The 14505-nt window shown below is 44.3% G+C and overlaps 1 protein-coding gene across 1 annotated transcript in view; it reads right to left on the minus strand.

Moving 5' to 3' along the window:
* The window catches only part of vwa5b2 (von Willebrand factor A domain containing 5B2), a gene marked incomplete at both ends in the record, with an annotated part of 28661 nt that extends 15056 nt beyond the window's left edge, over nucleotides 1–13605 (minus strand). The window contains 10 exons of the mRNA XM_080725536.1: nucleotides 443–557; nucleotides 5058–5260; nucleotides 6600–6710; nucleotides 7749–7925; nucleotides 9615–9739; nucleotides 10297–10428; nucleotides 11309–11466; nucleotides 11639–11861; nucleotides 11987–12202; nucleotides 13467–13605. Coding sequence (XP_080581662.1) covers nucleotides 443–557; nucleotides 5058–5260; nucleotides 6600–6710; nucleotides 7749–7925; nucleotides 9615–9739; nucleotides 10297–10428; nucleotides 11309–11466; nucleotides 11639–11861; nucleotides 11987–12202; nucleotides 13467–13605 — 1599 coding nt within the window. The remainder of the gene's footprint in view (nucleotides 1–442; nucleotides 558–5057; nucleotides 5261–6599; nucleotides 6711–7748; nucleotides 7926–9614; nucleotides 9740–10296; nucleotides 10429–11308; nucleotides 11467–11638; nucleotides 11862–11986; nucleotides 12203–13466) is intronic.
* Between the last annotated feature and the right edge of the window lie 900 nt (nucleotides 13606–14505).

Raw genomic sequence — 14505 nt, forward strand, 5'->3', positions numbered from 1 at the left:
AGGCCGTCCCACAAAAGTAGTGAAAACAGCCGATCTACAAGCACACAACGCCTCGCGGTGCGAGGTGTTGTGTGCTTGTAGATCGGCTGTTTTCACTAGTTTAAATCATTTTAAAAGTGATAAATACAAAACAAACGGTTTTAGACATACAAGGTTTCCACTCGACAACGACGATATAGTGGTGTAAACCACAGATTTGCAATATTTCTGAAAATATTTTTTAAGCCTGGAACCAACCAAGCTCCTGGTGAATCATGGCCATAAAGCATTTATAACAAAAAAACAAAAAAATGCTAATTATTAAATATAGTAGTACTATATCATTACATATCATTTATTTTTTTACACAGTCTCAGATGATTCCCCAGGAGCCATCTGTTCTTGTAGTTGATCTGCAGTTGACATTGTATCCACTAGATGGCAGCAGTGTAATGTGTCTAACCTTGGGCTGGAGTCTCTCCTCATCCTCCAGGAATTCTGCGGTCCCTCCTGTCAGCTTGGCCACGCCCTGCAGGAGCCTCCGGCAGGCTCTGGGACCCAGGCCCAGACCAAAACACCTGGAAAGGTATAGAACGTTCAGGTTCACGTGCAACCAACACATCTGGAAAGGTATCTAATATTCAGGTTTCATACGCTAACACATCAGGAGAGGCAATTAAAGGAGTAGTAGTATTTTTCGCATTCCTATGACAAAAAAATAAATATTTTTGTAAATTTACCTCCATTGATTCCGGATGTTCTTTTTTTTTTTTATTGTAAATCTGCTATTTTTCAATAGCTATAAAATAATTAAGGCCCCTCCACCTTGGGCCCTAGTAAATCAGTCCCACTCCCCCCCCCCCCCCCCCCCCCCCTTGTGACTCTCCTGATAGCAATAGTAACCTAGGATCATAGATAAACCAAGAACCTATCTCTAATGCTAGAATAACCCCAACAAATCAATCATCTGTACATTGAAGCTATATTTTCACTATGTCAGGTAAACAATGACCTGTTAACAGTCAACATAACATGCTATCTAAATTAAAACCCTGCCTTTGCATAAGCCTGCAAGGTGGTCAAGGCTAGGGCAATCGCCAGGCTATGGGCTAAGGTGGAGTCTGAAGAGGTGAGTCTTCAGGTTATGGCGGAAGATTGAACCACCTTCAGTCAGTCACTCAAAGTCTGTCACATTTTTATGTGGCTGTTGATGCTGTGTGCTACTTGGCATATGGATGTTTTCTGCCTGTATCTTTTATTCAAATGTCATGCACATGTTCATTTAAGCTGTCCGATATTTTACACACACAATCAGGACATCAATATTTATAGGGCTGTAAACCGTAATGGCATACTATGATGCATTTCTCTCCCTCTCCCTCTCCACACACACACACACACACACACACACACACACACACACACACACACACACACACACACACACACACACACACACACGGCGCTCAAAGGAACAGAACTGTTATTTGTGACAGAGTGACAGCGATCAGAAGCCATTTGGCTAATTGAAGGTTTGAAGGAAGCTGGGGGGATTGAAGTGGCGTGGGTCCAGGTCCCTCTGTCTGGAAGGGGAGATAGCATGAACATCTACAATAACATGTTTGTGTTAATGTGTCCATTTGTACACTCGCAAGACTGGCAGCTACAAGCCACACAAAGCTGCTACAAAGCGACGCAACATACTGTAAATCAGTGGTTCTCAACCTGTGGGTCGGGACCCCCAGGGGGGTCCCCAAATTATTTTGAGGGGCCCCAGATGATTAACTTAATGTGCAACATTATTTTCTCACTCAACAGTAAACAAACCAACATAAAGTTTAAGTGTATAGAGGGTATCTGCACAATTCTAAAGTGACAATTTAAGTACATTTTAATGCTTCTAAAATGACAAATTAGATGACAATATTAGAGGCAGTGTTACGAGCCGTTGTGAGCATGTAGAACGGCTATTTTCACAATAGAACCGTGTTATACAAAATGTAATGCCTCAACTCTTAGTGCTGGTCAGGGTGGGGGGGGGGGGTCCCCAGTTAAAATATGATTTTTTTAGGGGTCGCGCCCTGAAAAGGTTGAGAACCACTGCTACTGTCACAGAGTCGCTGTTGAAGTGTGGTAGCCCGAAGCTTTGCATAATTAGTGCAATCTCACCTAAAGTAAACCTGTTTACAGTTAAACCTTTTCTGTCGCCTATAGAAGTAAACATGTTTTCATTTAACTTTTTGTAACCTTTTCTGTCACCCCAAAAGTCCACAGAGTTCAGTGGACATTTTCTGTAACCGTTCTGTAAGCCAAAAACCCCCAAAAGGATTGGACATGCTACACTGGGGCGGCATAGCTCAGGGGTAGAGAAACCGTTAATAGAGCACGAAGGGTTCCCGAAGGGTTCCCAGTTCGAATCCGGGCTCCCCCTGAGTTAATGTCGAAGAGTCCTTGAGCAAGACTCTGAACCCCACATTGCTCCCGGTGAGCAGGTTGGTGCCTTGCATGGTTTCCTCTGCCACTGGAGTGTGAATGTGTGTGTGAATGGGTGAATGTAATGCACAATCTATGTAAAGCGCCTTGGATAAAAGCGCTATATAAATGCACCATTTACAATGACTTAACATCACAATATCTAAATGGTAACTAAGACTCGATTCATTTCCCAGAGGATTCCTTGCAACTCGCGTCAGTGCAACCACACTTGCAATTTCCCATAATTGCACCTTTCTGATTATTCATGTTGCAGGCCTTCATCATCATCATCATCATGCTGCTGTGTTCAGCTACAGACACCTGGAACCACTTTAACCATTATTTTATGCTTTAACTATTTTTGAAAAATCTTGATTTCTTTTTGCTAATCTTTGAATATATATTTTTAAAAGCAAACATTTGTAACTCAAATATTTGCTTCTGGGGGGGGGGGGGGGGGGGGGTCCCTGGAACAACATATTTTGAGATGGGTGTCCGCGACCAAATACATGTCATTTTGGGGGTCTCTGACATGAAAAAGTTTGAGAACCATGGATTTAGATGAAGGATTTAGAAGACATTCAAGAATCGGGTCAAAATATTCTAAGACTTGCACAAATCTTCAAGATTTTTCAAAAATAGCAGATCTACTGTACAAGCTCGCAGCGCGGCACAATATCTGCTATTTTTCAATAGTTAAAGCATAAAATAATGGTTAAAGAAATAATGCATTCCAGGGAAGCCTGCAACATGAAGACACAAAGCTATCGTTCATTTTCGGCCAGCGACAAGAAGATGCAAAGCTACAGGCTACCGTTCATTTTCAAAAGAAGCCGGCGACAGTGTGAACGCAGCAGCATGATGATGATGATGGGCCGTGCTGCTGAAGCAGCCTAAAATCCAGGCGGTCCAACTAGGAGAATACTAATGAGGCATAAATGGAGTTACTGAGCGATGCCCGGGGGGGATGTTGTAGAGGGACTGACTGACTGACTGACTGACTGACTGACTGACTGACTGACTGACTGACTACATATAGTGAGACCTGAGGAGGGAACACACACACACAGACACACACACACACACACACACACACACACACACACACACACACACACACACACACACACACACACACACACACACACACACACACGCAACGCACGCACACAGAGACCACTTAGCAAGATTGCTGGGTGTGGCTCCGCAATACATCTCTCTATTTCCACCCCCCTCTCTCTGTCTCTCTTTCAGTTCTCTTGCTCTCTCTTTCTCTCAAGATATGGCTATATAGACATATCGTTGTCACTCATTCTCATGTTTTTGCTAATTTACTGTAGGTTTGTTTTCTTGAGCACAAGAATGTCATTTAGATAGCATGTTGCTTAAACAGATGCTATAGGTCTGGGGCGGCGCTAAGGCGCATGTAATACCGGCAGCGTTTGCTTTGCGTCACTCCCTGTCTCTCTCTCACCCTGTTTCCTGTCAATCTTCACTGTACTATCCAATAAAGGCCAATAAGGGTCTTGATAGTATTTGGACAGATTATAATTTTGATATCATATTGTTAAGACTGATTCTAAGTTTACCTGGGATCTATGCATTCTATGTATGTGATCACCTTGCCTATTGTAAGTCGCTCTGGATAAGAGTGTCTGTTAAAATGTAGCATTTAAACATAGGCAATTAGCAGCCACATTTGTAGATACATGGCTGCAACCTGGCGGTGCATACTGTATGTACCTGTAGATTTTCCAACAGTGGGTCGGGACCCATTTGTGGGTCATGGACCGAATGTTATGGGTCACGACTCGAGTAAAAATCATATTTTCTTTTCCTACATTTAAAACCACTTTAACCCATGTAAGAATTGGCCAACATTTGTTATTTCTGATTTCACCATACCACGTTATCGTTAGGTTTTCCTTTTTTCATACTTGAGGGCTGCATGGGGCTCCCCTAGCCTGGTTAATAAACCAGACTGCACAACACCACCCCCTGTTGGTAGTGGTGAAACGAAGTGTGTGATAGAGTCTGACGCTTGCAGTCAGGCTAGGTCTCTCCTCCTATATAAACCCATTGTAAATTCTTCACTGGAGCAGCGATCTGTAAATCTGTAGATGTAAAATTGTGAAGGCCCCCAATGGGGGTCTGTATCTCTACTTATAATAATTAAGAAGTAATGAAAATAGCCGAACTAAAAGCCCGCAACGTGGCAGTGCATGCGTTCCTAGAGACTAGCGGTGCTACCACTAAAAACACTGCTATTCGGAACTGGTAAATGAAAACAAAGCCTATCCTTACCTCCCATGACCTTTCTATTGTAAATACCTTTTTTTGTATTGTGTTTTTTACGACTGTTTCTTCTGATGATATCTTGCATAGTACTGTGTTCTGTCTGTCAATGTTATATGAGTTTTAAAAAAAGGATCTCGATTGAACCAAGCCACAGGCTTTCTTGGGCGTATCCTTTTAGTTGACCTTGTACCAGTGAACTGTACTGTCATGAAACTGTACCTTTTCCTATGCAAACTTCTACTAAATACTTCAATCAATCAATCAATCAATCAATCAATCAATCAATCAATTAATCAATCAATCACCTGGCAGTGCATGTGTTCCTGCGGACCAGCTCCAGCACCTTGCCCACATTGCTGACGCTGCCGTCCGTCACGATGAACACCTGGCGCGGGCAGGACCGCTGCCCCCCCTGCTGGTAAACCCACGACAGCGCACCCAGCAGGTTGGTGCCCCGCATGTCGGCCCGCATCTTCTGGACGTACTCGCACGCCTGAGCCAGAGTCACCTGTGTGTGTGTGTGTGTGTGTGTGTGTGTGTGTGTGTGTGTGTGTGTGTGTGTGTGTGTGTGTGTGTGTGTGTGTGTGTGTGTGTGTGTGTGTGTGTGTGTGTGTGTGAGTGAGTGAGTGAGTGAGTGAGTGAGTGAGTGAGAGAGAAAGAGAGCAGCCTGTCAAACCGGTCTTAGGGGCCATTCACACAAAGCACGATAACTATCACAAATTTGCACAATTAATAGGTCATCATAACCTTTTACCCTGAGGGGTAAAAGCACAAAAATGTGTTCCTGTCCATAATGGGTGTATTTTTTTTTTAATAATATAGTTTTACACTGCAGCCTTCTATTTACAATTAGTTACATTTTGGAACATTGGATCACTGTTGATTTCGTCGACTAAAACTGTTGACTATCTTTTTTCACTGACGAAAACTAAATAAAAACTGAATAAAAACTAAAAGATGACTAAAACTAAGACTAAATGTATTGACAAGTTGGTCAACAAATAAAAACGACACTAAAATGTCAGGAAGGGAGAAGACATCCAGTAGAACTAAAACAAGTAATTTTATGTTTGGCTGCACTCAGGTGTTGAGCTCTGAAAATAGCAGATCTACAAACTCACAAAGTTTGTAGATCTGCTATTTTCAGCATGCAACCAAGTACAAAATCAGCCCTTACGATGCCATCAAGGCCCACCAAAATACATTTTAGCCGACTAAATCAACTGTTGATTTGATCGACTAAAATCATATGATATTTAGTTGAATAAAACTAGACTATTAAAAACTAACATTTCAGGTGACTAAAATTGACTTGCTGTCAAAATCAACACTGCATTGGATCAGGAAAATGAATCAAGGCTTGATGAGGTGTGGAGTAATAAATGCATGTAGTCACTGTCCACCCCTGATAGCCAGGTCAGCTCACTGCGTTGCCTTAGCAGCAGCGGAGGATCAGGTTTAAGCCAGACGTGGGCTCTGCCAGGAGGACAAACACCACTTTAACACATCATGTTAAACCAACCATATGGTGACCTTTCATGCATGTTAACCAAGCAGCAGACAGCCTCCGCATCCAACCCTTACGGCCGGGTCAGTAACTCTGATATGAGGGTACAAATGAAACAGAGATGGTCGAGGGGTCCTTGAGGGGGCTCCAGCAAAATTAGCTGATATAGCATCAATATTTGTCAAACCGCTTCATTTGTCCCCTGGCAAAAGATATTTTCAGATGCAGGGTCCGTTGGCCAAATACTTTGGGGGTCCTTGACATGAAAAGCTTTGAGAAGAAGTGTGAGGAGAAGCAGAGGAGAAGCTCTGAGACAGGTGACAGACAGCAGTGAACTCACGTCAGTGCAGAGCTTGCTGCTGGAGAACAGGGTCCGGACGGCGGTTCCAAAGCCTACGATGTTCAGCATGGTGCCAGGTGGCAGGCTCTTCAGGGCCACCACCATGCCCTCCTGAAAGACAGCATACACACATACACATTCATATCGTCACTGTCGGGCAGAAACCTCGTATCTACAAGTTTCAAATGTGTAAATGTTTTCGCAAAGCAAAGCCCTGCTTCATTACGATCTACAAGCTCACGTGAGCTTGTATATCAGCTATTTTTGCCAAAGAGGTTTGGTGTAGAGGGGAGAAGTATTGACAGTTCAAGTGGTTAAATATCTGAAAACACAAATTGACATGAATCCAAAATACCCCAATGATTGTGCTGGCAAACAATCTCTCTCCTCAACTAAGGGGTCCTTGCCCTGAAAACATTGAAGACACCTGCACTAGAGGATAATCATGCCAGATATTCGCTTCCGATCTATAGGCTGGGGTAGCAAGGAGATAACAAGTAGATACTTGGGACTGGGAGGGTTGTTTTCCCAAATCACCCTGATTATTATTTATAATTTATTATTTGTTTTATTATGTTGAATTATTATGAAGTTAGGCACAAAAGCAGTGTCAGTTCACATCTGCAAGAATGCACATATCAAGCTTATTCAGGGACACATGGAATGACAACTTTCCATCATCGACACAGGATCGTTTGCCTTGCCTACTTCCTTAAATCAGGGGTCGTCAACAGGGGGTCCGGGACCCCTAGGAGGTCCTCAGAGTTACAACAGGGGTCCTCCAAAACTTTTTTATATTAACCACTTGAACTCTTGTGTCCTTATTCTGAGAACTTTAGATCTACATAAGCTCACAGCGAGCTTGTAGATCGGCTAGGTGGTGTAGAAGGGAAAAAGAACAGACTAAGTACATAGTGAAAGGTCAAGTTTATTAAGTATTGACAGTTCAAGTGGTTATCTGAAAACACAAATTGACATGAATCCAAAATACACTGACGATCGTGCTGTCAAACAATGAAACTATATGGAATCTATGAACAGGTTGTGGGGGTCCCTGCTTCATCTCTCTATCAACTAAGGGGTCCTTGGCCTGAAAACGTTGAAGACCTCTTCCTTAAATGTTTCCCCCTCCCCCCCAGCTTTATTCACCTTTATGCGCTGGATGTTGGTGCCACTCATGCTGCCACTGCGGTCGATGATGAACAGCAGCTCCCTGGTGGCTCGGTGCAGCTCTGCAGGCTCACGCACCACATCTGGACAGAAGTTCAGCATCAGCACCGGCCCGCTCAGGATGTCCTTGTGGTGCCGCTTCCTCACAAACTCACACTGCCAAGCAGTGTTGTTTTTGACCAAAAAAATAAAGGAAAACTATATTTAGTTAGTGATAGTCTTTTGAATAAAATGTAGTCTGAAATGTTTTAGTCTTAGTCCAGTTTTAGTTGCCTAAATATCATAAGATTTTAGTCGACTAAATCTACAGTTGATTTTGACTACAAAATGTTTTTTTTTTGCTGGCCTTTTTGGCAGATTTTACACTTCGTTGCATGCTGAAAATAGCAGATCTACAAGTAGATTGTAGATCTGCTATTTTCAGAGCGCAACACCCGAGCAAAACCAAATATAAAATGACTTGTCTTTTAGTTTTTGTTGACGACACTGACGATATATTTAGTCCTAGTTTTAGTCATCATAACTTATCTTTTGTTTAGTTTTCGTCAGTGAATAAAGGTAAACAACGAACATTCTTCATCATAGTTTCAGACGATGAAATCAACACTGCTGCCAAGCAACAGACAATCTATCTAATCTATAGGCTCTATGCACAACTAGGGCTGTCACCGTCATGGCATTTTACTAGTAAATGTACCTTGTTACTGTCCACCACTGCATAGGACCAGTGGTGCATTGGTGATTCAATGTTTGGGGAGGTCGCTTATCTCGAGACGTCCCGCGCACGTGGCTTAACACCTACTATACAGGTCTATTGATATGCATATAGGCTTGTTTCTTTGTTAAAGCTATACTGTGTAAGTTGCTAAACTAGTGGTCAGTAGCGGTATTGCTTTTTTCGGCCGTTTTTCGCCCGGAGTCGCCGCGGACCACCGCCGCGGACCACCGGAGCGGCGCCGCAAACCACCGCGACCGATACAAATCCGTGGAGGGGTAGAACGCATGGTAGAACGTAATTTTCTGGCCAGGATTTGGGGATTAAGAGGTTAAGAATCCTTCACCATGGTAAACACTGTAGCTGAGCGAGGCTACTTCCTGAAGACCATGGCAGATAAGCTGTGATTGGCCGGTAGTGTATCATGTGTGTATGATCCGCGATGTGATTGGCCAACGTATACAGATGATGCAGATGACGCTATTTTTCCGCAAAAAACGGACCCCGGCCAGGATCATAGAAAACATATAAAGAGAAGGCTTTAGAAGCTGAAAATAACGGAGTGGGTGTTCAAAACTTTAGCGATTTAACAGTTAGGACAATTTTAAGATTTGTTTTATAAAAAAAGTTACATGGTATAACTTTAAAACACCCTATTGTGACACTAAAGCGTTGGCGAGGTGTGAACTTGGGAGTTTTGGGATCAATGCATGTCCGTTTGCGTGAGAGGCGAGGCCCCTGCTCAGAAAAGATATGGGGCGGCGGGGGCGCACGACCCAAGACTAATTCAATACTGCATAAGACAAAGGTTGTCATGTTTAAATACAGGGCTGCGTGGGGTAGAAAACAACAGACATGGGGGTCCACTTGTTGTGACGTTCACAATGGATTTGTTTAAAGTGATTCAGTAACTTCGGTAACATCCTTAAAAAGAATCGAGGTTCAGTCAAATGCAGCATTTTGACTGGCTGAGTGGAGAGTGAGACGTTCCTCTTTTGCCATTGGACAAGAGGAGGGGGGAACCGGAAGCGCTGAACGGTGAGCGAATCTACAGCATAATCATTTCAGTCAGGTTCAAAATGTCTGAAGTCACTGAAACAAAGGACAATTCCCACCACTTATCCACTAACCTTTTTCTCTGGATCACAGTCTTTGCGGACGCAGCGAATGAAATCACGGCGTGAAGAGATCTGCTGTTCGTATTGGCTGAAGGAGAGCCGGCCTCTCTCCAGGATAACCAATGGGCTGTGAGCTTCTGTCAAGTTTGTAAGGCAAATCACATTTTGGGAAAACAGCAAAACAATATACAAACGGGCCTTTTCATTGTTAGCGCCCATGTTTTAATATTGAGGTATTGCTACTGATATTTTTGGGTTAAAACGAAAGAATATTCTTTTAAAGGTTTAAGCAATATTTTCTGAAAGTAGCCTAATCATTGCTAGAGTGTTTGTTCAGTTACAGAGGTCTCCACCCAGCTCTTTAATAAACAGAAAATACATTTTCAGGTGATTCAAGTGAAAAGATTTAGCTTCATTTTTATTATGTTCCAGTTCCAATTTTGTCTGCTCATTTCTTTGTGTCTTCACTTACGACTTCTGTTTAATCTGTATCCTGACTGTCTCTGTCCTGATTGGATAAGATGAGTGCTTTCCCGACCTGAAAATGTCTTTTCAGTTTAATAAAGAACTGGAGAGACATCCGTTTACTGAACAAACATTTTATCCAATACGTACTATCAGAACATATATCTATTTAACACAATTTTAACCAAAGAAAATCACCTACTTAGTACTACCTTTTGGAGTGACTCACCGCTCAGGTGAAGTATGACCTCGATGTGTCGGTCATACGGGTGCTCCTGTGCCAGGGTGATGTAGGTGGCAGAGGCGCTCTGGGCGCTGGGGTCTGCATCCGCCCTCAGAGCATGAGTGGGACTCTCCAGGCCTAACATATGAGATATTATACAAACTAGATAATGGAGGAATAATGAAAGCAAGCGTTTTTGCCTCAGCTCTATCGTCTGTGTTCTCTCGGGGGAGTTACGGGGGACGTGGTTTCACGATTCTGTCCCTGACTTAACTTGACTTGACCTCTGTCGGGTTGTCTGAAAACAAACGCTCCCTCGCCCGCTCATCCGAATACAAATGCAACTCCCAGGGGCCTATGTTAATACTATCCTATGTTATTGGGTCCTACATGTATGCTACTAGAGTCCTCAGGGCTGAGGGAACAGCTTTAAGATCAGCTCTGGTTATTAAGCGAACATTTTAAATCGCACCTGTGTGAAGTGAGCGGTGCTCACTTCACATCTATACTATAATTTTCCGAATGAGTGAGTGAGTGAGTGAGTGAGTGAGTGAGTGAGTGTCTGTCACAGCGTTTCTCCTCAGTGGCTGGAGCAATTGATCTGAAATCGCATCACCATTAGCATATGAACACACCTGACATAACTGTGAAGCCCTGTTACAGATGTTGTCCAAAAATCATGCAGATCGGTACACAGTATCTCTGTAGCCATTAAACGAAACGGGTATTTCTTACATTGATGCTCCTACATATTATCATGCAAGCACCAGTTAAAGTTACTTTCCATCCCTCATATACTGTGTGCACAGTGCACACCCCATAACCCACACACTGCACATCATTTCGGAGCTCATATCTTTGAACGGACAGTGGGCTAGTGGTATTAAACACGACACATGCACATATGTCCTTGTATGGGCAGTTCTGTCAGTGAAATCAGCTGTGGGGATGTTGGTCTCAAAAATGGTATAAACGAGGCTTAGTTAGTGCCTGAGAACATTGAGACGGCAGTTCATACCGGCCAGCAGGCAGGCTCCTCTGACCAGCAGCTGGAAGTTGAGTTCATAGGGTGCCAGGTTGGCCGGTGGGCTGGTGAAGATGGCATGAACACACTGCTGCTCAGAGCCCAGCGCCCGCACCGGCTTGCCTGACGTGGCACCGAAACAACTGGTTGATCTACGGACAAAAACAACAGAGAGAATATGATGTTGATGTATTGATGTATATTACCTTGCTTATTGCATTGATGAATGACCTTGCTTATTGTAAATCGCTCTGGATTAAGAGCGTCTACTAAATGCCTAAATTGTAAATTGTATGGAGATAAGAGGTTTCTGTGCAGCCCCACCCGGTCTCCTCAGACTTCCCGCTGTCGGCCTTGCTCGGCGCCATGCGTCCGGTGACGATGGGAGTGAGCAGCGCGGGGTAGACGATGTGGATCGCTCCACTCTCCAGCGTGGGCAGCTCCAGAGTGGTGCTGATGACGACCGACACGATGTCCATGGGACCGATCAGCCCCGTTCCCACCATGAACGTGCTTCTCTCTAGGTCTTCGTCTAAGATGAGGTGCCCTGCATGGAGGGTGCGACAGTTCATCGTATTAATCGATTTACTCGATTACATTTTCATTCTTTTTGTGTAACTCACTCATCATAAGCAGAAGCTCTTGCAGACAGAGCATTATTATTCCCCTCACCGTTTGTGCACTGCATGTCTAGGTTGGAGCTCCCGCAGCAGCCCCACTCGCGGCTGCTCCCACACTGGCCGTCGAGCCCCGACCCTGGGCAGCAGTCTAGGCAGCAGTCCTCCAGCTTCCCTCGGCTCTGGATCTCTACTCCCACCAGCCTGCCCGCGATGATGGCCTCAAAGCCCACCACCACCTCCTTCTCACCCAGAGGGTACACAAACACACCTGAAGAAAACACAGACACACACACACACACACACACACACACACACACACACACACACACACACACACACACACACACACACACACACAAAATGTTTATTTATGGCCACATGAACAAAAGTACCAGGACGCCTTGTAAAAAGGACATAACACTACCAGTGCATTCAAACAATAGGAGAACAGGCAATTACTTAGAGTAGACGGCAGAACATAGTTGCATACAATATAGTTGATACACACACACACACACACACACACACACACACACACACACACACACACACACACACACACACACACACAAACACAAACACACACACACACACACACACACACACACACACACACACACACACACACACACACACACACACAAGTCAACAGAAACCATTGATGCACCTTGCGTATTGTTGTCGTACACAGGCAAAGAACACATTGTCCACTACTTCACTTATAGTTTGCAGATTTACTGATCCAAACACGTGAACATAGACAGTACAAAACAGCTCTGGTATTCTCTGGCTCTGGTAAATATAAAACATTTTGTCCACCCAGGTGCATAACCTTACCCAATCACCTGTCCCACATAAGCCCGGGAGAGGCTTGTCCCTTGGTGCCCAGTGCCACAAACAATAAACTAATAAACCAATTATGTACTGTGCTAAAACTAATGCTACAGTACTCGGGGCCGGCCGGTGCGCCTGGTGCCTGGTGCCCGGACGCTCTGGATTTCTTCAAAGTCCCGAGTATCACCAGGTCCCCGCGGTCCCGCAGACCCTAACCCTAACCCTACTACTAATAAATACCAAATAATCACTCAGTGCCGCGCTGTAAGCTTGTAAATCTGCTATTTTGTAATAGTTAAAGCATAAAATAATGGTTAAACTTAATGGGTTTTAACACCACTCAAAAAACTGTTGCTGCATTAGAAGGAAAATATCAGTCACCAGAACCAAGGACAGGTGTTTTTGATGAAATGGAGTTTGACATTACAATGAGTTTGTTTAGGAAGGGGGCGTGTCTGATCAAATGAATATCAAGAATCCAAGTACTGAATGAAGCTACTTAAAAACTGTCTTGGGTGTTCACAAAAGCCTGAGTAGACGATACAATGACCCCAAACATGTTAATAATGAAATAAGTGAGAGTAAGCCACTGATATGGCAATTAGCAATATTACGTTTGACAGAAAACTGAGATTCAGGAGAGAATAGGCCTCAGGTCTTAATGGGTGAAGGTGGTGAATGTAAACCCTATAACTCGCCTTCTACAGACTCGGTGTCAGCGTTGGCGTAGGTCAGGTGTGCGGTGATGCCCAGGGAGCAGCCGTTGGCACAGGACTTGATGCAGGAGGCCTTCAGGAGCAGTGGTGCCCACGTGGAGCGGTTCCTCAGGCCAACCATCTTCTGGAATGGGACGATAATCGTTATTATCGTTTATCGTGATAAAAAACAATCACCATAATCAAATCGTGGAGATTTACATTTATCGTGAAATTATCCTCCGTCATGCACTGGGATCAATTCACCTTTTATTTGCCGAGCTGCATATCCGGTAAGCGGTACCGGTAACCCTCTATAATTGGTCAAACGGACTTTGTAGATCTGCTATTTTTAAACATGTTATACTATTACTTTTGGTACTTTAAGTACGTTTTGATGCCAACACTTTCGTGCTTTTACTCAAGTACATTTTGAATTCCGGACTTTTACTCGTAAGGGTGCTCTCTCTCTCTCTCTCTCTCTCTCTCTCTCGGTCGTCCTCAGACGAGCTTCCATCGGAGTCTCCAATCGTTCCGGTTCTCCATACACCCGGCCAGCTCCGAAGAGCTTTCAGCTGCCGCATCCTTCTTCAGGACGTCCACATACGTTAACGCGGAACGTCCTCGCGATCGATGCCCGCGTGTTGGTTCCCACAGGACCAGCCTGCTGGCCGGGAGCTCCCGATGTCTGTGGCAGTGGCATCCTAGCTGCTACCTTCTAGCTGAGCCTTGGTAGTTGCCTGTACAGGTCCTTGTTGGTAATGTGGATGTTCTGGTCCACATTCAGAACAGCTCGTAGCATTCTGGTGTAGCACCCATCCAGGGACTTCTGCAGGGTGGGTGTCAGGGTCCAGCTTTCGCAGCCATACAGGAGGACAGACTCCAGTGGCGTGGAATAAGCTCAGCTTTATGTGTCGGGGGAGATTCGAGCACCACACTCTTGACATACCGTTAAGGGCCCTCCACGCTAGTGCCTTCCTGGTGCACACACACCAAAATATGTGTCCCAGCGCGGCTGACGGCTAGTCATTGATTTGTTTTT

This window comes from Nannobrachium achirus, assembly GCF_963921795.1.
Source record: "Nannobrachium achirus genome assembly, chromosome: 5".
Lineage (NCBI taxonomy): Eukaryota > Metazoa > Chordata > Actinopteri > Myctophiformes > Myctophidae > Nannobrachium > Nannobrachium achirus.